Source organism: Scyliorhinus canicula, chromosome 11 (genome assembly GCF_902713615.1).
Source record: "Scyliorhinus canicula chromosome 11, sScyCan1.1, whole genome shotgun sequence".
Classification (NCBI taxonomy): domain Eukaryota; kingdom Metazoa; phylum Chordata; class Chondrichthyes; order Carcharhiniformes; family Scyliorhinidae; genus Scyliorhinus; species Scyliorhinus canicula.
This window is the reverse complement of record NC_052156.1, coordinates 3259805-3282692: the sequence shown is the minus strand read 5'-3', so window position 1 is coordinate 3282692 and position 22888 is coordinate 3259805. Positions and strand designations below refer to the sequence as shown.

The 22888-nt window shown below is 45.0% G+C and overlaps 1 protein-coding gene across 4 annotated transcripts in view; it reads left to right on the top strand.

Annotated features, from left to right (window-relative positions):
* Positions 1 to 22888, top strand: part of LOC119973715 — a 103993-nt gene that overhangs the window by 63430 nt on the left and 17675 nt on the right. For all 4 annotated transcript variants that reach the window (XM_038812111.1, XM_038812110.1, XM_038812109.1 and 1 more), the window contains 6 exons: positions 2136 to 2237; positions 8385 to 9169; positions 13399 to 13475; positions 16224 to 16331; positions 22002 to 22219; positions 22304 to 22372. In XM_038812111.1, coding sequence (XP_038668039.1) covers positions 2136 to 2237; positions 8385 to 9169; positions 13399 to 13475; positions 16224 to 16331; positions 22002 to 22219; positions 22304 to 22372 — 1359 coding nt within the window. The remainder of the gene's footprint in view (positions 1 to 2135; positions 2238 to 8384; positions 9170 to 13398; positions 13476 to 16223; positions 16332 to 22001; positions 22220 to 22303; positions 22373 to 22888) is intronic.

The following is a 22888-nucleotide window of genomic DNA, read 5'->3' as shown; positions in this document are numbered from 1 at the left end:
CGGAATTCAAACTGAGTGTCAATGAGCAGGTTATTACACAACTTGATAGGAGTGTCGATGACTTTTGCTAATAATCAAGGGTAGACTGATGGGGCGGTAATTGGCCAGGTTGGACTTGTCCTGCGTTTTGTGAACAGGCCATACCTGATCAATTGTCCATAATGCTGGGCAGATTCCAGTGTTGTAGCTGTACTGGAACAGCTTGTCTAAGGGCATGGCTAAGGGCATGGAGCACACGTCCTCAGTACTATTGCTGGAATATTGTCAAGGCCATAGCCCTTGAAGCAGTCAGTGCCTTCAACCAATTTTTTGATTTCACATGGAGTGAATTGAATTGGATGAAGACTGACATCTGTGATGCTGGGGACCTCTAGAGGAGACTAAGATGGATCGGCACTTCTGGCTGAAGATTGTTGCAAATGTTTCAGCCTTATCTTTTGCACAGATGTGCTGGGCTCCTCCATCATTGAGGAATAGGCAGCAGAATTCTCTGTTGGATCCTCCTGTCCGCCAGCAGCATACCCACGCCCAATGGCGTGGGGTGGCCACAATGGAAAACCCCATTAGCCGGCTACGGGAACGGAGAATCCCACTGCCGGCGGTGGCGCGTGGTGCCGGTAAAAGCAGCAGGCAGACCGGAGAGTCCCGCCTGGGATATTCTTGGAGCCTCTTCCCCCAGTGATTTGATTAATTGTCCACCACCATTCATGACTGGATGTTGCTGACAGGTTCTCAAGGACAACTCTCTCTAGATGTTCATCATGAGAGTCCAGTCTTTTGAGCGACGGTTTTACCATGGAAATGAGTTAGACTCTGTTGCCACCTGTATTTCCAGAAGATCAGGCTAATAGTGTTCAGAAGCACAGTGCACATTTGATTTTCCTCATTTCCACCCACCCTCCTCCCCCCACTCGTGTGTTGAAGCTGTTTGCAGAGTCAGCTGTTATCAGGCTTTGTTCATTTGTTAAGCATAAGCTGGGGACTTGAATTTCTGACGTGGGTGGTGATATAAGCCCTGTAGAAACTAAGAATACTTAAGAAGAAATTTGAACTTCCAGTTAAGAGTTTTACTGTAACAAATGACTAAAAGCACCAGAAACTAAACACTATTTTTGAAGGTAACTTATACCTTAAAAATATAAAAAGTTCCTCTTTTATATTAATCGCACATTGCACAATCCACAGAATTCCATTCCTTGGAGTAAACAGTGGTCGCATTCAGCTTCTAATTGGTTCACATTATCCCATTTCACTAGTAACTTTGTATCCAGGCGCTTCCCTCAGTTTTTGGGAATTTCCCTAAACCACTACCAACAGTAAAACCTGGCCACACCAGGACAAATTTGCCAAATTCCTTAGATGGCTGCGGAATGCATCTGTTTGCGTGGAGCCTGTCTCCCTCCTGCATTTGACTTAAATAGCTCAGAAATAACTTGTAGTGTCTTCTCCCTGCCGACCATATCAACCGTTCTTTTCATTTCTCTCTTTTCCTTCTGAGCCAGAAGCTTTGAGCTGACAAGTCTATTCACTGTTAGCAAAACTGTCCTTACCCTATGTTTCCAGACATGAGAACTTTGCACCTCGCTCGGTCGGTCCGTTGACTAGCCCAGGCTTGTTGCTAGGCAGAATTTGGAGTAGACACCTGACTTCCTTCATTTTTACTTGGAGTTTAAATATACAGTCCAAAACATAATCTTATAATCTGCATAATCGTAACTGTGGCCAGCGCATTCCTAAATTAAAAGCAACTTTTGTTTTGACTACTCGATTGCACAAAGGTGCATGACATTGACGGGACAATGCCTTTGTTTGATAATGTTTAGTGACTATAGAAATTGTTGGAGCATGTGTTTTTCTGGATGAAGGCTAATTTGTATCGTGAGGATGATTAACTCATTGATGAGATTTGCATTCCAGTATGAGTGAGTGAGATCAAGGAGGAATGAGAATTTTAAAAATTGAGACTTTTGTCAGGCCAGGAGAAATGCAAGTCAGTGAACATAAGTGACAGTCAAATGGGATTTGGTGTGAGTTCAGATGGCACGTTACAACACTGCTCAAGTCAAACTGATATTGTTGCATTTGAAGTTCCTTGCATATCTTCAGTGTACTACAAGATATATTTGTTGTTCCAGTTCATTCACCATTGACAGTGACACAGACACAGATCATGACAAACAGAGTTTGGAGCTCATAGAAGATTCTGAAGATACATCTAAATATCTTCTGCCAGACAAGTAGGTATATTTATCAGCATAATTTTTGTTTGAATCATTCATGGGGTGTGAGCATTAATAGAAAGCCAAAATACTCATCCCTATTCCAAGCTCACAGGAACATGCAATCCAAATTCATTAACATCCGCAGAAGACACTGGAGATGCTCAGCAGGCTGGGCAAAACCTGTGGAGATAGAAGTAAAGTTTCTGGTTCATGATCATTCATCTGAATTATTCAAATCATTGTTTGAAACACCAACATGCACAGTTGCTGCCTGATGTGTTGGGTATTGTAAATCTGTTTGACGTCAGCTTTTCAGCATACCAATATTTTGCTTTTGTCAAAAGTGCGATGCTTATGCCTTTCGGGGATACTGATTCACAAACACAAGGCAGTCTCCAATATCTGCCCCCCCCCCCCCCCCCCCCCCCCCCCCCCTCCCGGCCACCGCTGTCTGCCTTCCAATGGATATTCTCTCAAAGCCTTTGGAGAGCATAACAACTGGGCCGAATGGCCTCCTTCTGCACTGTAAATTCTGTGAACTGAGCATCGTCTTGTCCTCACCTGACGTTCAGTCACATACACTTTTCAGAGAACTACATAATAAATGGGAGATTTTTAGAAAAACCTTCCTCCTTGCCCACATACCCATATCCTGGGGGCACTGACATCAAACACAACCCTGTACATCTTTGAGATCGGCGAATTAACCGCCAGAATTTGTTTTCACTAATATAGTGCTAGGTTCAACCCTTTAAGGCCACTGGTTCATGTATCGTTCTGGGTTGTCTAACCTTTTTACGTCAGGGGCCTCATTTCAACGTTTTCATCTCTCAAGGGGCTGAGCAGCAAATTTGGAAAGGTAAGTTTTGGCACAACCTGAAGCTTGATGTTTTTTTTTAAAGTTGAGCTATGAAGAAAATAAACACCTTGCTGAGCAACAAATAAAAAAACAATATCAAAGCAATATATCGATCATTTTTAAAACTGAGTAATTAATAAAGAGGGCCACTGGAGTGAGTTCCTGTGACTTGTTTGACACATTGTCTCAGGCTACTCACTCACTTATGCCCATGTTATGATATGGAAGGTGGGAATTGCCGGGCTTCCCAAATCCCAGAGGGAAACTTGGACAAGCTATCACAGCCATTTATAATTTGTATTTTACTATGATAAGACATCCGCACTGAAGTTAAGAGCACAAATATCAAACCAATTTTGGAGATTCCAAATATTAAATTTAAACATTTATTGAAAAAGAAAGAAAACTTAGACACCAAGGATTACATTCACGCAGTTATCAGCAGTTCTACAAACATTTTCCAGGAGTATCTGCTTAGTTGAGCTCAAAGTTAAATTCCTTTTTCGGGAACAGTACTCAGATTTTCTCTGTAAAATTCCAGTAAAATGGCCGCAAACAACGACTGTTGTTACACGGGAAATATTTCAGTCTTCGTCCTCCCTCATTCAATACAGGAAAACAAAGCTTGTATGAAAACCTTGCAGACACAACAGTTGTCTTCTCTGAGAGTGGCTGCTTTCTTCACAGGTCTGTTTCACACATGTTCTTCAGGGTCTCATGGCCAAACCTTTACAGTACATCCTTCAATCAATATTTAAATGTGTGTTCCCTCTTCCTTCTTTTAAAAAAAATTGTTTTTACATCCAATTAGAAGTTTCCTTTCGCAAAATATACAAATGTTTTATGTTATTTTTTGGCTCCAACTTTTGGGTAAAAATAACCATAATACTTTGCTTTATTCACCTACCATCTCTGCGAATTAAAACAAAGATAATTTTTGAGTTGTGAGCGACACTGGTTAGGGCAGCATTTATTGCCCATCCCCAATTGCACTTGAGAAGGTGGTGGTGAGACGCCTTATTGAACTGCTGCAGCCATGCGGGGTAGATACGGCCACTGTGCTGTTAGGGAGGGAGTTCCAGGATTTTGACCCAGCGACAGTGAAGGATGGTGAGTGACTTGGAAGGGAACCTTCAGGAGGTGGTGTTCCTGTGTGTCTGCTGCCCTTGTCCTTCGAGATGGTCATGGCCATACATTTGGAAGGCCGTGTCTGAGGATCCTGGGAGTGTTGCAGCAGTGCACCTTGTAAATGGTATGCACTGCTGCTACTGTTTGTTGGTAGTGGAGGGAGTGAATGTTTGTGGGAGGGGTGCCAATCAAGTGGGCTGCTTTGTCCTGGATTGTGTTGAGATTCTTGAATGTTGTTGGAGCTGTACTCAACACACTGCTGACATGTGCATTGTAGATGGTGGACAGGCTTTGGGGGTAAATAGGTAAGTTACTCTCCACAGGACTCCTAGCCTATGACCTGCTCTTATAGCCACGGTATTTATATGGCTTGTCCCGTTTGGTTTCTGATCAATGGTAACACCCCCAGGATGTTGGTAGTGGGGGGATTCAGCTGACCTGATGATGGAGAGATTGATGAAGCAGCTGAAGATGGTTCAGCTGGGAAACTACCCTGGAATTGAGGTTATTGATCTCCAACCACCACAATCATCTTCCTTTGTGCCAGGTATGACTCCAAGCACCGGAAGTGTTTCCCCCTGATTCCCATTCACTCCAATTTTGCAAGGGCTCCTTGATGCTATACTCAGTTAAATGCAACCTTGATGTCAAGGGCAGTCACTCTCACCTCACCTCTGGCATTCAGCTCATTTGTCCATGTTTGAACCAAAGCTGTAATGAAGTCAGGAGCTCAGCGACCTGGCGGAACCCAGCTGAGCATCTGTGAGCAGGTTGTTGTTGAGTTAAGTGCCGCTTGATAGCACTGCAGATGATCCCCTTCCATCACTTTGCTAATCTTGATTATCATAGAATTTACAGTGCAGAAGGAGGCCATTCGGCCTATCGAGTCTGCACCGGCTCTTGGAAAGAGAACCCTACCCAAGGTCAACTCCTCCACCCTATCCCCATAACCCAGTAACCCCACCCAACACTAAGGGCAATTTTGGACACTAAGGGCAATTTAGCATGGCCAATCCACCTAACCTGCACATCTTTGGACTGTGGGAGGAAACCGTAGCACCCGGAGGAAACCCACGCACACACGGGGAGGATGTGCAGACTCCGCACAGACAGTGACCCAAGTCGGAATCGAACCTGGGACCCTGGAGCTGTGAAGCAATTGTGCTATCCACAATGTTACCGTGCTGCCCTCCACAATACTACCGTGCTGCCCTGAGAGAGTAGACTGGTAGGGTGGTAATTGGCTGGGTTGGATCTGTCATTTTGTGTGCACAACATACCTGAGCAATTTTCCACATTGCCGGGTAGATGCCAGTGTTGTACCTGTACTGGAACAACTTGGCTTGGGGTGTGCCAAGTTCTGGAGCACATGTCTTCAGTACTATTCCCGGGATATTATCAATCCCGTTTCATTTCTTTCATTGTCTTTGTAGCAATTGGATACAACTGAGAGGCTTGCCAGGTCATTTCAAAGGGCATTTAAGAATCAGCTGCATTATTGTTGGTCTGATGTCACATGTAGGCCAGACCAGGTAAGGACGGCAGATTTCCTCCCCTAAAGCACATTAGTGAACCAGATGGGTTTTTATAACAATTGACAAAGAACTGAAACTCATGTAAATACATTGGCATCTTACTAGCAGGCCTTCCTGCCAGGACATTCCCCCCAAGCTTACTGAACATTCAGCGCACACCGGCATGCCGTTCCACCAGCGCAACTTTCAATAGATGTATAAAATCTAAACCTGGCGACCTCAGATCCGAAGGTGATATCGGTGGTGGCGCCCAGGTCGGCATTACCCTCTGGGTACCCTATTGCAGAGGGGGCACCGAAGAGTGCGCGGGGAACTAGATAAGCGCCACTCCGGGTTGGGAGAGGGCAGGGGGTTGTGTCTCAGCATTTTGCAGTTGGTGGTGGGTGAGTGTTTCTCGCAGGCCTCAGCTGACCTTCACTGCTTTGGTCCTCCAGGTCTCAAGGGATCTGACGGCTGGTGTGCTTGGTTTCGCTTCTTGGGCCCCTTTTGCTGAGCTTTAGTCATTTTTCTGCTGAGGGATTGCCTTTCTAGTGTGGCAGGTTGGTGGGAGTGGGGACAATCACTGGATCAGCACAGGGGGCGACTGTCAGGTCCATGGGTGGAATCCCATGAAATGCCAGGCTGCATGAGCAGAGTTGGGGACACTGACAAGAGATGTTGAGGAGCTACATGAGAACAGAAGGCCCTCCACGGGGGAAGAATTAGTGCAATCCGAATGAACCCCCAACCCTCAGGCTACAAAGTTCATCCTCAGGGCATGAGTTGTCTGGAAGGGAAAAGCCACTGGTATTGAAGGTCACATCATCAGGGAATAATGTCAGAATGGCTGGCTGTTCAAGGTAGGAGGCTTGTATAATCGCAGCCCATGGGAGCTGGGGAATGGGGGTGCAATCTAAGGCTGAAGGTGACTGCAAATTTCTATCTCAATGTGAATCAGGTGTGTCTCGCCTGCCACTTGGGGAAGCCAGTTGCTTGATCAGCTCCTGGACACTTCCTTGATGAGTCAGTTGTGCCAATGTAGTTGGCCCTGCTTGAGTGTGCCACTGAATAGTGCCCAGTGGTTAACTTTTGGGAACACCAAGGCTCATACCCATCTCTCCATGACAGAAAGGTGACACGCGTTGCCCCTAATGCAAAGCGGGAGGGTGGAGGCACTCATCAGTCAATCTATTCAGGACATGAAGGGAGGATGTCATAGAACATAGAACATTACAGCGCAGTACAGGCCCTTCGGCCCTCGATGTTGTGACGTCCTGTGAAACCCCTCTAAAGCCCATCTACACTATTCCCTTATCGTCCATATGTCTATCCAATGATCATTTAAATGCCCTTAATGTTGGCGAGTCCACTACTGTTGCAGGCAGGGCATTCCACGCCCTTACTACTCTCTGAGTAAAGAACCTACCTCTGATATCTGTCCTATATCTATTTCCTAGATCTTGAGAGGGCTGTGGGCCGGGCCTCTGGTGCTGACACTATTGCCTGCACCACGCAGTTGAAGTCTTGCACCACAGAGCTCATGATTTCAGCTATGGAGCAGTCATCCACTGCCATCTCTCTTGGGAGAACAATCCCAGTTTATTCAATCTCTCCTCATAGCTAATACCCTCCATACCAGGCAACATCCTGGTAAACCTTTTCTGTACTCTCTCCAAAGCCTCCACGTCCTTCTGGTAGTGCGGTGACTAAAATTGGACACAGTATTCCAAATGTGGCCAAACCAACTTTCTATATAACTTTTTAACTCATAATCTTTGAGCTTTTATACTCGATATCCCGTCCCATGAAGGTAAGCATGCCATATGCTTTCCTTACCACCATTTCCACCTGTGCTGCCACTCTTAAGCATCTGTGGACCTGCATGTCCAGATCTCTCTGTATATCCATGCTCCTGATGGTTCTGCCATTTGTTTTATATCTCCCCATGAATTGGATCTACCAAAATGCATCACCTCGCATTTGTTCGGGTTAAATTCCATCCGCCATTTCTCTGCCCAATTTTGCAGCCTATCTGTATCCTGTAGTATTCTCTGACAATCTTCATCACTATCTGCAATTCCTGCAATCTTAGTACCATCTGCAAACTTGCTATCAGACCTGCTACGTTTTCTTCCAAGTCGATATTTTACAAAGAGCAGAGGTCCCAGTACTGATCCCTGCGGAATACCACTAGTTACAGACCTCCATTCATCGAATTTGATCTGCACATCCTACTCTCCCTTTGTCCCTCGTATTTATCCAGCTTTTCCTTAAAGGCATCTATGCCACTCACTTCTATCACTCCATCTGGTAGCCAGTATCACTGGGTGAAGTTGCTCCTGAATTGTTTGTTGGATTTATTCATGGTATTTTGCATTTTTAACTCTTAATTCTGGTCTCCCTATATGGAAAACCATCTTAATGTCTAACCTATCAGGCCCTTTCCTAACCACTCAAAGAATTTTAGACATTATGGATCCTTCCTTTGTTTCTGCTCTATTTAAGTGTGTCACAGAGATTTGTGTGATGTTGAAAGTGTGCCAACATGCATTTATTAGAACATTACTATGATGTGCTGGTACAATAGACCAGACAATCCCTCTTTATATGTAATTGGTGTATGAGTTACCAAAGTAATTATAATTTCTGATTTCTGAACAGCTTCATAAATACTCAGCTGAGGGACTGCACAGTGGAAGAGGAAGTCTTAAATATCGTTAACGATGAAATAGCATCTGGAGAAGATGAATCTGTCCCAGCTTCAGCCAGTTCAGCACAAGACAAGAGCATATGTGGCATGAGGACTGGCATCATCTTTGATACATGTCTGATGTCCCTAGCTGAGAAAGCATTTTCAAAGTGCAAGTCTCTCAACTGCAATGGTAAAATAGATTTGGAACTGCATGTTGTAGCAACAGCGATGAAGGTCGTGAGTCACTGCTGCCATGGACACAAGTCTGTCTGGTGGTCACAGCCATTGCTCCAAGGAGTCCCTGCCGGTAACATTCTGCTGGTATCAAGCATAGTTTTATCAGGGAATAATTATCGGAAAATTGCATTGATGTTGAAATTCCTGAATATGCTTCCAGTCGGTCATCAATCATTTCTCAAGATTCAAAAGTCGTATGTTCAGCCTTCAGTGACAAACTACTGGAGGAAGATGCAGGAGAAACATTTTCTGGAGCTTACTCGTCCTATTGTGGTGGTGGGAGATCGATGCCACAACAGCCGTGTCCTTTCAGAGAAGTACCTCACCCACACAATGATGGACAACTCCACCCACAAGATCCTGGATGTTCAAATGATCGATGCCAGAGAAGGAAGCAGGAAGCTGAGAAATGTGGAAATCTCTGGGTTCCAACGTGCCCTGCAGTGTTTGGTACAAAATAACCTTGATGTTTCTGAGATAGTTACAGATGCAGATCCCCAACTCTTGATGATAATGAGTAAGTGTTCATGATTTTCAGAGAGAATAAAGAAGGAACCAGCTGCCTCAGCTGATTCCCCATCTCTAGTCCAATGAGCTAAGTCTCCCCACCAAGATGACCCATGAAATTAGCATATTTCTCCACTTTCTCTCATAGCTCCTCAATTTCAGCTCACTTGACAAAAGAACCACCTTCTGCTCTCTCAACCTCGTTCCCACTAAACTACTAACCACCCAACTTTCCTTCCTTCTCGCCATGTAAGGTGATGTTGTAATTGCTTTCCCCTCCTCAGGTATTCAAGAGATTAGGACGCTAAGTAAAGTTGGAGGGGTGGCATTGTTGATCAAGGGTGGCATTGGTGCAATAGTTAGAGGCAACCTTGTTTCAGAAGATCAGGCTGTGAAATTGGTTTGGGTGGAGATGAGGAATACTAGGGGGAAAAATACACTGGGAGGAATAGTCCACAGCCCCCCCTAACAGTAACTACAATCTTGGTAACGTATACAAGAATAACTATTGGGTGCTAGTGATAAAGAAATGGCAATATTCTTGTGTTATTTTAATCTACATAATCTGCACATAAACTTTAAAAAAATCAGATTGGCAGCAAATGCCTGGGTGAGGAATTCTTAGAATGCTTTCAAGATAGTTTCTTCAAACAGCACGGTCTGGAACCAAGCAGAGAGCAGGTTATTTTAGTATCGTGTAACATGACAGACTTAATTGGTTATCTCGGTAAAGGCACCTCAAGGTAGCAGAGACCACAATATGTTTAATTTTTACATCCAATTTGGCCGGGGTTTGCCAAGTTCTGGAGCACAAGTCTTCAGTACTATTGCCGGAATATTGCCGTATTCAGAACCGTTTATTGATATCGCGTGGAGTGAATAAAATTGGCTCAAGCCCTGGGGTGCTGGGGATTGCTAGGGGAAGCTGAGATGGATCATCACTTGGGACGTCTAACTGAACATTGTTGATTTAGGTTGGCCAAGGGAAAGGACGAAGAACAATCCAGAGCAGGCACAATTAATTAGGAGAAAACCAACATCGTTGGGATGAGAATGCATCTGAGTTGATCGAGTGTGTGCAAACAAATGCTGACAGAAAAGATAGCGGCTGAACAATAGGCTGCCTTCAAAGAATGAAATGAAATGAAAATGCCACGGTATATCCCCTTGAAGGGGAAAGGTAAAACAAATGAATCTAGGGAACCCTGGAAGATGAGAGAGATAGAGGTGATGATGAAAAGGAAGAAGTACGTGTATGACAGATGTCAGATAAAATATACAATGGAGAATCGGCCTGAATATAGATGGACCAGAGGGGAAATGAGAAAACTTATGAGAAAAGCAAGGAGGGAGCATAAAAAGACACTGACAGCTAAAATAAAAGGGAATCTCAAGGTCTTCTATAAGCATGTAACTGATAAAAGGGTGGGAAAAGAAAGTCGGGCCCATTAGGGATTTAAAAAAGAGGCAGGAGAAATAGCGGAGGTATTAAACAAGCACTTTGCATTTGTCTTTACAAAGGAATATGATGCTACTCAGGCTGAGGTGAGAGCTGGGACACTTGTGGAATTTACTATTGAAAAGGAGACCAGGACTGGATGACAGTCATCCAAGGATACTGAGGGAGGTGAGATTGAAATTGGAGGGGCACTGGTGATATTTTTCTTGTCTTCCTAAGACATAGGCTGATGGGTTGGAGAATTGCAAATGCTACACCCTTGTTCAAAATGACGCACAAGGATAATGGCATGCATTATGAGACCAGTCAGTTTGATTTCAGTGGTAGGAAAACTTCTGGAAGAGATAGGGACAAAATCAATGGTCACTTAGACAGGTGCAGGATAATTAAGGAAATCGTTAAGGGAAAATCGTGTTGAACTAACTTTTTTGAGGAGGTAACAAAAAAATTGATAATGGCAACACTGTTGATGTGATATATGATTTTCAAAAGGCATTTGTTGCAGTACATCACAACAACAGACTTGTGAGTAAAATTCAGTAAAAGGGAAAGTTGACACTTGGAGAAGAAATGAGCTGAGTGATAGGAATCAGCGCCGGGATTCTCCCCTACCCGGCGGGGCGGGGGGTCCCGGCGTAGCAGAGTGGCGCCAACCACTCCGGCGTCGGGCCTTCCCAAAGGTGCGGAATTCTCCTCACCTTTAGCGGCTAGGCCTGCGCCGGAGTGGTTTCCGCTCCGCCGATGGCACCAAAACCGACGCCAACGGCCTTTTGCGCTACGCCGCCCGGTGTGTCGGGGCTGGCCAAAAAACCTTCATCGGTCCGCGCATGCGCTGGTGCGTCAGCAGTCGCTGATGTCACCACCGGCGCATGCGCGGTAGGGGGGTCTCTTCTGCCTCCACCATGGTGGAGGCCGTGGCGGTGGCGGAAGAAAAAGTGCCACCACAGCAGTGGCCCACCCGCCGATCGGTGGGCGCCAGTCGCGGGCCAGGCCACCGTGGGGCACCCCCCCGGGGTCCGATCGCCCCGCGCCCCCCCCAGGACCCCGGGAGGTTGCTCGCGCCGCCAATCCCGCCGGCATCAGAGGTGGTTTAAACCACGTTGGCGGGATTGGCCAGTCAGCGGCGGGACTTTGGCCCATCGCGGGCCGGAGAATTGATGCGGGGGGCACGCCGATCGACGCGGGGGGCACGCCAATCGGCGGGGCATGATTACTGCTCCTGCCGATTCCCGGGTGGTGGAGAATTCCGGCCACGGCGGGGGCGGGATTTACGCCGGCCCCGGGCAATTACCCGACCCTGCGGGGGGGGTCGGAGAATTCCGTCCCAGAGTAGTGATAAATAGTTATTTTTCAGATTGGTGGAAAATGTGTAGTGGAGTTCCCCAGGGGTTCAGTGTTGGGTCCCTCGATCTCCCTGATATATATTAATGACCTTAATTTCCATCCCCCCCCACACAATCTTATCCATCTTTCCTTCACCTTTCTCGTCTTTGCTTCCCCCTTCCCCCCCCCCCCCCCCCTATCTACAGTTCATCCTCTGATAGTTTCCCTGCTGTTTGATCTTTCACATCTTTTGTTCTCTCTGGGGACTGCTATTAACACTCTTTCAGCTTGGTTTCTGTGGCCATTAGCACCCGGTTTCCCTGGGTTTCTGTGGCTATGACTCATCTTTCTCACTCCATCAGTATAAATATTTCCCACTTTCTCTGTCTGTTAGCTTTGACAAAGAATCATCGGAATCGAAACGTTAACTCTTTTCTCTCCCTACAGATGCTGCCAGACCTGCTGAGATTTTCCAGCATTTTCTCTTTCATGTCAGATTCCAGCATTCGTAGTGATTTGCTTTTATCCTGTGGTAGGCAGGGCCTGATTTCAAAAAATTTCAAAGGATGTAAAGATTGGAAGCATTGTCAACTGTGATGAGAAACATCTTGAACTTCAAACGGACATAGGCATGTTGGTGGATTGGGCAGCCACGTGGCAGATGACGTTCAATGCAGAGAAATGTGAGGTGATTCATTTGAGCAGGAAGAAAATGGAGAGACAGTATAAACTAAGGGAGAAACTCGAAAGGAGGTGCAGGAAAGAGGGACATCAGTGTTTATGTACATAAGTCATTGAAGGTGACAGGGCATGTTAAGAGGGTTAATAAAGCATGAAGTGTCCTGGGTTTTATTAATAGGGTCATTGGGTACAAGAATAAGGAGTTAGGGTTAGGAGTTAAATACATGAATAGGATGGGAATAGATGGATACGGACTCAGGAAGTGTAGAAGATTGTAGTTTAGTCGGGCAGCATGGTCGGCACTGGCTTGGAGGGCTGAAGGGCCTGTTCCTGTGCTGTACTTTTCTTTGCTTTTTGTTCTTTGAGTTTATGTTGAAATTGTGTAAGATACTCATGAGGTTTCATCTGGAGTTCTGCGTTCGGTTCTGGGTGCCATACTTGAGGAAGAATGTGCAGGTATTGGACAGAGTACAAAGGAGATTCATAAGAATTATTCCAGGAATAAACAGCTTTAGCTGTGGCTGTAGATTGGAGAGCTTGGCTCTGTTTTCCTTGAAGAACAGACGCTGAAGGAGGCTTGTTAGAAGTATTCAAGATCCTGAGGGGAATGGACAAAGATACACTGTTCCCTCTCAAGAGAGCATCAAGAACGAGAGGGCACCAATTCAAAGTAATTGACACAAGGAGTAGAAGCGATGACAGATATTCAAAAGTTTGGTAGGTTTTGTGATGCTGTCCTGTATTTATGATTTATACCATTTTCTATTTATATTTAGAGTCAAAATATCCAAACATTCTTCACCAGTTCGATCTCTGGCACGGGATTAAAGCTGTACAAGAAAAGTTAAACAAGGTAATCTATAGTCAATCTATTTATATTACTTCACTTACACAGGAAGATAGCAACAAGCCTTTCAACCCTATTCCTTCAAACCTTTGGATCATGGCTGATCTGTTCCTCAACTGCATTTACCTGTCTTTGGTCCACACTCCTCGAAAGCCTGACCCAAGGCATGAAAATTATAACGCGACACTTTACTTTTCTGAGGGTTGATGAAGGCTGATTCTTCATTGGTCTGTTTCAGCACACATGCTCTGCAAGATTTCATAACCATACCTACCTCTACAGCCTTAAATCACTCTTTAAAAACGTTTTTCTCCTTTTATCTTTAAATCTATTGTTTTTACATCAGTAAGTGTCTGTACAAGCAGTGGGAGAGAGCACATTCTGAGTGAGACACAGTCCATGTGACTAGATTTGGGAATTTGGATCAAAGTCGGAATTTGGTGCAGAGGGGAACGAGGTGCTCTTTTGTTTTTTGCTTCCTAACCTTTTCACTCTTCAGAAAGTGGTCCTGCCCTGCTGCAGGAGTAGTGAGCTGTTTGGTGTGTATCTGGTGGGTATCTAGTAAATGTTTGAGGTTTATTCCATTGCTGCGGTCTAAAATAGCACAGTAAGAAGTCTAACAACACCAGGTTGAAGTCCAACAGGTTTGTTTCAAATCACTAGCTTTCGGAGCACTGCTCCTTCCTCAGGTGAAGCAGTGCTCCAAAAGCTAGTGATTCGAAACAAACCTGTCGGACTTTAACCTGGTGTTGTAAGACTTCTAACTGCTCACCCCAGTCCAACGCCGACAAGCCCACATCAGAAGTAGAATTAGACAAGGAGACTAAGTTAAGGTAAGAGGACTATACTTTAACACTAAGTAATATGAAAAGTTAGCAAGTAGAATGAAGTATGTTTAAGCTCAAGACATGGCAGGCGAGGTCAGCCAAGTGGAATGTGTGACCTGTTCTATGTAGGAAGTCATCGACCATACCAACATCTTAGATAACCACATGTTCAGAGCTCATGCTGCGGCTGGAGACACTGTGCCACACTGGCGAGAGTTATGTGGATTGAAAGTTTAGAGAGGTGGTCACACCACAGCTCAAGGCACTGGAGGTAAAAGGGTGGCCATTAACAGTCCAAGGTAGTGTAGGTGTCCCTTGGGGTCCCACTCTCAAATTGATTTTCCATTTTGAAAGCTGATGAGGGTGAAGGTCCTCAGGAGAGTGCAGTCAGAGTCAGATTTCTGCCTTCACAAGCAGTCTGACTGTACAGGAGGGGAGAAAGAATGAAGGAAGATCGATAGTGATAACAGGTTAAAGAGGGGGATGGTGGTTAGAGATTAGATAGTAGTTGACCAGTTGGAGTTGTTTAATTATAGTCACGGTTAATAATGTCATGATAATGTCACTTTAAGAAATGGTAGTCTGCTAAAGTTACTGCAGTGATGTCAGAGTGTGGGTGGAGTTGAGCTCTGGCTTTGCTTTTTAGTTTCACTTTGAGAAAAGCTTGGGTGTGTCTGGGTTTTTTGGTTTGGTTTCAGTGTTGGAGCTGCAGTCAGTCACAGAAGATATAATGTTGTTCCCTCTGCCATGTAAAGACTCTTGATCATTTGGTGAATTCAGAGTGATAACTGTTCTCAGTAGTAAATTTAAACCTGATGTGCTTCTGTTAAAATATTTTTTTTAAAGTCTTATGGATGTTAAAAGGAAAGTTTGAGGATTACTTAGTGTTGTATTCTTTGGGGTTGTATTTGAATTGATGGTTGCTAAGATGTTCACTGTATGTTTTAAAAAGGTTAACTTGAGTTCATAGAATAAACATTGTTTTGCTTTAAAAACTACTTTTCGATCTCTCTGTACCACACCTGTAGAGTGGGCCGTGTGCTCCCCATACCACAATCTAATAAAAGTCGTGGGTCAGGTGAACTCCATGATACACTTTGGGGTTCTCTAAACGCTGACCCATAATAATAATAAAAAGTTAATTGTGTTTAAATTTACAAACCTGGTGACTGTAGTTATTGGGCAGCCGGAATCTTCGGGTTTTTAAAAATTAAATCAAATTTCAACCGTGTTGTGACTCCAGGTCAAATGGAACTGGAATTGACTGTGCACTGGCCCAGGGTGTGGTGACAGTGTCTTCAGGCTAATCCAATTAGTCTCACCCATATACACAGTTGCTATCTGGTTTCACAGTATACCACTGTGATATTGGGAAAATATTGAAAAATATGATATTTGGCAGAAAAAACTGGATAAAAGCAAATTACTGCGGATGCTGGAATCTGAAACGAAAGGAAAAATGCTGGAAAATCTCAGCAAGTCTGGCAGCATCTGTAGGGAGAGAAAAGAGCTAACGTTTCGAATCCGATGACTCTTTATCAAAGCTAACAGACAGAGAGAGTGGGAAATATTTATACTGTGGAGTGAGAATGAAAGATGATATTTGGCAGTATGTGAGGACAAAGGATCCTGAAGCCTCCGTTAAACTTACTAATGGATGAAACAATAACCATCTGAAGAATCCTAACCAGGAATATACATCCTTTGTCTGAACTAAGGTGAAGAAATAGGAGTTATGTCACATGACCCCTCCCAACAATGATTATCATTGTATTGTGTGGCAGTCAGGATGATAGTCGGTGAATTCAAAGTACCTCAGCCTTTTCTTGTCCACAGATCCGTATATTCAGATCATGAATGAGGCATCAAATAGCTTCTCTCCTACTTTATTGTGTATTTTTACAGTGTTTCTTATCCCATTTTCCAGGTAGTGTCTTCCAGTGACAACAAAGACCTACAACCGTGGATTAATGACATCATAAGACACTTCATGTATTGCTGCAAGTATAGTAATGGTGATGTAAACACCTTAATGGTGAGTGTCACCCATGCTGAACCGAAGGAAATAATGGGGCAACAGTAAGGCATTTGATAAGGTTCCCCATGGTAGGCTTATGCAGAAAGTAAGGAGGCATGGGATAGTGGGAAATTTGGCCAGTTGGATAATGAACTGGCTAACTGATAGAAGTCAGAGAGTGGTGGTGGATGGCAAATATTCAGCCTGGAGCCCAGTTATCAGTGGCGTACCATAGGGGCCAGTTCTGGGTCCTCTGCTGTTTGTGATTTTCATTAATGACTTGGATGAGGGAGTTGAAGGGTGGGTCAGTAAATTTGCAGATGATATGAAGATTGGTGGAGTTGTGGATAGTGAGGAGGGCTGTTGTCGGCTGCAAAGAGACATAGATAGAATGCAGAGCTGGGCTGAGAAGTGGCAGATGGAGTTTAACCCTGACAAGTGTGAGGTTGTCCATTTTGGAAGGACAAATATGAATGCGGAATACAGGGTTAACGGTAGAGTTGTTGGCAATGTAGAGGAGCACAGAGATCTTGGGGTCCATGTTCATAGATCTTTGAAAGTTGCCACTCAAGTGGATAGAGCTGTGAAGAAGGCCTATGGTGTGCTAGCGTTCATTAGCAGAGGGATTGAATTTAAGAGCTGTGAGGTGATGTTGCAGCTGTACAAAACCTTGGTAAGGCCACATTTGGAGTACTGTGTGCAGTTCTGGTCACCTCATTTTAGGAAGGATGTGGAAGCTTTGGAAAAGGTGCAAAGGAGATTTACCAGGATGTTGCCTGGAATGGAGAGTAGGTCTTACGAGGAAAGGTTGAGGGTGCTAGGCCTTTTCTTATTAGAACGGAGAAGGATGAGGGGCGACTTGACAGAGGTATATAAGATGATCAGGGGAATAGATAGAGTGGACAGTCAGAGACTTTTTCCCCGAGTGGAACAAACCAAGGGGACATAAATTTAAGGTAAATGGTGGAAGATAGAGGGGGGATGTCAGATGTAGGTTCTTTACCCAGAGAGTAGTGGGGGCATGGAATGCACTGCCTGTGGAAGTAGTTGAGTCGGAAACGTTAGGGACCTTCAAGTGGCTATTGGATAGGTACATGGATTATTGTAGAATAATGGAGTGTAGATTAATTTGTTCTTAAGGGCAGCATGGTAGCATTGTGGATAGCACAATTGCTTCACAGCTCCATGGTCCCAGGTTTGATTTCGGCTTGGGTCACTGTCTGTGTGGAGTCTGCACATCCTCCCCCTGTCTGCATGGGTTTCCTCCGGGTGCTCCGGTTTCCTCCCACTTTCCTCCCACAGTCCAAAGATGTGCAGGTTGGGTGGATTGGCCATGAAAAATTGCCCTTAGTGTCCAAAATTCTATGATCTATGATTAACCTAGGGCAAAAGTTCGGCACAACATCGTGGGCCGAAGGGCCTGTTCTGTGCTGTATTTCTCTATAACTCTGTAACATGCAGTAAAGCTCAGGCCTGGATTTACGCAGAGTCGGGTAGACTCCTCGCGTCTTCAAAAATGGTGGGCAGGACCCGGATGCAGAGGTCCGCTCCCATTCCAACATATCCTATTTTTTTTGGTGGGGGGGGTGGTCTGGGCTGGGAGGAAGGGTGCAATTTACAGATGAAGGAATCATGAACTTAGCAAAGCCTTTTGAACTCAGTGCTGAGTATAAACAGACACTATTTTGGCTGTTGCAACCCACAGTTTGGCGACACAGATTGAATGATGGGTATGGTCCTGAATGATGGGTATGGTCCTTTCTCACGGTCATGATCTGAAGTTATTTAAAACAGGCTGTAGGCATCAGCATTAATTTTTATTGATGGGCCAGGTGGAGTAGCATCTGTTCTGGCAGTTTCAATGGTTGTTTGTTGACCTGGTCCGAAGGATTCTTTGTGAATACTTGGTTGCTTTCAAAATCTACAACTACATCAGCAAGGGAGGGGAAGGGGGCTGAGTTCACAGTTTGATTAACAAGTTCAAGAACTTATTAAAAGAATAGCTGTCTTTGATGTGAGGTATTATTGAAAGTTTGTTTGGTTTTAATAAGAGATTGAACACTTGAGATTTTTTTTAAAAAGTGTTTGCCATTGAAGAAGTGGTGGTGAGCTGCCTTCATGGACCACTGCAATTCATGTGGTGCAGGTACATCCACAGTGCCGTTGGGAAGGGAGTTCCAATATTTTGACCCAGTGACAGTGAAGGAGCAGCACTATAGTTCCAAGTCCTGTTAGCATGTGGTCTGGAGGGAAACATGCAAATGATGGTGTTCCCAATGCATCCTTTGCTCTTGTCCTTCTAGATGGCAGAGGTCTGGAAGCTACTGTCGAAGGAGTCATGGCGAAGTTATTTTGTGATGAATGTAGAAAACTTTTATATATATATGTATTGTATTATATATATTGCAATGATAAAAATCCTGGTTCAACATACAGGCAGGTGATATGTCCGCTCGGGTTGTAATTAAAGTATCATAAAAGCAAGGTAATCATTCATTTGTTTACCTATATGGGGTTAACGGAATATTGTATATTTTGGAAATTTCCTGACGTGTAGATAATTGAGGGGTTGTATTTAGCCTTAATTAAGATAGTTACGAGACAGTGGGACAGCGATGGTGTTATTAATGGGATGAGCCAGGTATGTAGCAAGTAGTTTAGCTGTAGGATCTTTTTTAGTCTGACAAGAACAACAAGATTTCTAGGTTGCACCTGAAAGGGTCCCTATTTTTCTGAAAGGAAATCATCACCCAATAGCACAGCATGTGGCCTTGTGTTTGCTAACTTTATTTGCAAGTGGCTTTTGACCTGTAATGAGCTTTGCTTAATTGGAGTTGGAGACGGTATAAGTTAGCAGTTAAGGTGTTTCCTTTTAAATTAATAATTGTTTAACTGTTAATTGTAAAGATATTTTTTGTAATGGTAATGTGTTTAATCCTGCATTTGTTTCAATATAAAAGATCCCTATTTGTCAGTGGAATCACTCGTGGGGGTAAAGTATCCTGTCCTCACAGTATTATAAACTGAAAATTGTTGGGGTTTCTCCTCCGGTTTCCTAATATAAATTGGAGTCTGAACTCTATTCCCCTGTCGTACCTCCATATTCCTTGATTCCCTTAGCGTTCAAAAACCTATTGATCTGAATCTTGAATATACCGAGAAAGACTGAGCACCCATAACTCTCTGGAGTAAAAATTCCAAAGATTTATGATAATACGATTATCACTTGCTTTGAGCATGACTGGATCTTCAGGAATTAATTGGGTCCCCACTGAATATTCACTTGTTATTTGGAAAGTAGGTGTGTTTCTTGCATTGCTCTGAGTACAGGATGGTCTGGGTTGAGCTCAGTCAGTTAGTGCAGTTTTCTTTGGATTTCTTGTTTAGTTTGCCCAGTGAGAAATCTGGTAACTTGGGGGACATAGATTATTATGATGTGAATGTTTAGAGAGAAGAAGCGGGTGGTGCAAGAATATGGGAAGGGGTGGAAATTAGAATTTTACATTTCAATCAGAGATCAAGGCGAGAGTATTCTTATGAAGCAGTTACAGTGAGAACATTATACCACAGTTTGAAAATGCTCAGTTTGAAATATTGGCTGCGATATTTTGTGTATGTGATTTCCTGTATGCTGACTAAATAATGAAACAGCTTGATAAATTAGACATAAAGATGATGTTCCAACTTTTAAAGGTGTCCAAAACTTTAATAGTGACTATCTGATCTTTATGGCTCCTCGTTTTAGTTTTTCTACATGAAATGAATGAAAATCGCTTATTGTCACAAGTAGGCTTCAAATGAAGTTACTGTGAAAAGCCCCTAGTCGCCACATTCCGGCGCCTGTTCGGGGAGGCTGTTACGGGAATCGAACCGTGCTGCTGGCCTGCCTTGGTCTGCTTACAAAGCCAGCGATTTAGCCCTGTGCTAAACAGCCCCAACATTTGGAAACTCTCTCCACTGCTATAATCTCCTCCAGCCCAACAACCCTTTGAGATTTCTGTCCTCCTCCAATTCTGACTTCTTGATTATTTCCAATTTTAATCGCTCCATCATTAGTGGCTGTCCCTTCAGTAGCATTGGTGCTAAAGCTCTGGAATTTCATCCTTAAACCTCTCCGCCTCCCCACCTTGTCCACATCCTTAACAAACTCCTGGAAACCTGCCTCTTTTAACCAGTTTTTGGTCATCTGCTCTCATGGCTGGATTCTCCGATTCTGGGTCCATGTCCCCACGCCGGCATGGGAATGGTGGCATTTCACGCCAAAGAACTGCCGCAAAATGGCCACCGATTTCCCGTTTGGCTGGGGGCTAGCAAGCCAGCAGCATAGAGCACCCCGCTCTAGCTGCCGATTCGGCCTGGAGAATTGCTGGGTCCATGGCCACACCTGCACATGGCGGCAGCCTGCAGTGGCTGCGCCGGGCTACATGGTGGGGGCTGCTCACGAACCCGGCCCGCGAAATAGTCCCTCCTTCGGCTGGCTTGCATGCCCCTGACCCACCCCCCCCCCCCCCCCCCCCCCAGTCAGTGCCTCCGGCCCCGAATAATGTCCGCAGCCACCACGCCGAGTTCCCGACGGGTGAGACCGTGAGAGACCCATGCCATCGGGAACTCGGCCAGCCGGGACAGAGCATCGCGGGACGGGCCTCAGGCAATGTTCTGAGGCTGTCGATTCGTGGCTCGGTGTACGCTTCGGAGGGGGTAAGCATCGCGAAAGCGGAGCCGCCACCGATTTCGTCGTAAATTTGGATTCTCCGGCCGGTTGCCCAACGCGATTCAGGCATCGGCGACCAGAGAATCCAGCCCCATATCTCCTTACGTGGCTTTGTCAAATTTTATTTTTGAAAATGTTAAAAAAATAAATGAGAGTACCCAATTCATTTTTTTTCCAATTTAGATTTAGATTTAGAACAGTACAGCACAGAACAGGCCCTTCGGCCCTCGATGTTGTGCTGAGCAATGATCACCCTACTTAAACCCACATAACCCGTATACCCGTAACCCAACAATCCCCCCATTAATCTTACACTACGGGCAATTTAGCATGGCCAATCCACCTAACCCGCACATCTTTGGACTGTGGGAGGAAACCGGAGCACCCGGAGGAAACCCACGCACACACGGGGAGGACGTGCAGACTCCACACAGACAGTGACCCAGCCGGGAATCGAACCTGGGACCCTGGAGCTGTGAAGCATTGATGCTAACCACCATGCTACCGTGAGGGGCAATTAAGGGGCAATTTAGCGCAGCCAATCCACCTACCCTGCAAATCTCTGGGTTGTGGGGGCGAAACCCCCGCAAACATAGGGAGAATCTGCAAACTCCACACGAACAGTGACCCAGAGCCGGGATCGAACCTGGGACTTCACGCCGTGAGGCAGCAATGCTAACCACTGAGCCACCGTGCTGCTCCGTCAAATTTTATTTGATCACGGTCCTGTGAAGCACTTGGTGATCTTTGTTGCGTCAACAATTATAAATAAATACAAGTTTGCATTGTTGAAACATCTTCTCTTCTTCTCCCCATCAAACACTTTCGTAATCTTTAAAGATTTAATCAGGTCACCTCTCAGTCAAACAACTGGAGTGATGGGAATACAGGGACAGATTAGTGCCTGAATAAGAGGGAAGGAAAGGGGAGGACGTTGGCATTGTGATGTCTTCTAAGATGAATTCTTGTCACTGAAGGCTCGCTGGCGCAGCATCCTGCATCACACAGTGAATGTGCACGAGTGGCAGCTCGGTGACTGTTCGACCGCAGCATCCTGTGACCACGGCCCTCTCACCCACAAGGAAATCAAGGACAAGCACTGGCTCACAGCGGGTTCAGCTGCCCACCATGCCTTGCGCAAAGTGGTGTACGACAAATGGCTCACCTCCCACCTCAACTATTTTGTCCAAGCCAGGTTTGTTTCTTTAATTTATTTCTGGCTGAATTATTCACTGTGCTCGTTCGCAATTGTAAGGCAATTTTTCAATAACTTTTGCAGGGTAACCAATGAACTGGAGTCATTTAACAATCACATTCAAATGTATGCTGCAAAGAACTTCACATATGAGTAAGTACCAGTCAACAAAACATTCGTCTTTAAGAATGTTATAGTTATCAGTGAAGTAAGGTGAAGAGTGTGAAGAGTTACTGGGACTGCTCTCCAGAGAACAGAGAAGCATCAGAGTGAGATTTAACAGAGGGAGTCAAACTCTTCAGGGTTTTTATGGGGGTTGGGGGTGGGGAGAACATTCGCAGGGCTGTGGGGAAAGAGCAGGAGGGAGTGGGTCGAATTGGATAGCTCTTTCAAAGAGCTAGCGTGGGCAAGATGGGGCTGGTTTAGCACAGTGGGCTAAACAGCTAACAAGACCAGCAGTGTGGGTTCAATTCCCGTACTGGCCTCCCCGAACAGGCGCCGGAATGTGGCGACTAGGGGATTTTCACAGTAACTTAATTGGGTAGAGTCAGTGATAGGGGAGAGTGTACATGGGGATGTGGGAGGGGAGTGAATGGGTGGGTAGAGTCAGTGATAGGGGAGAGTGTACATGGGTATGTGGGAGGGGAGTGAATGGGTGGGTAGAGTCAG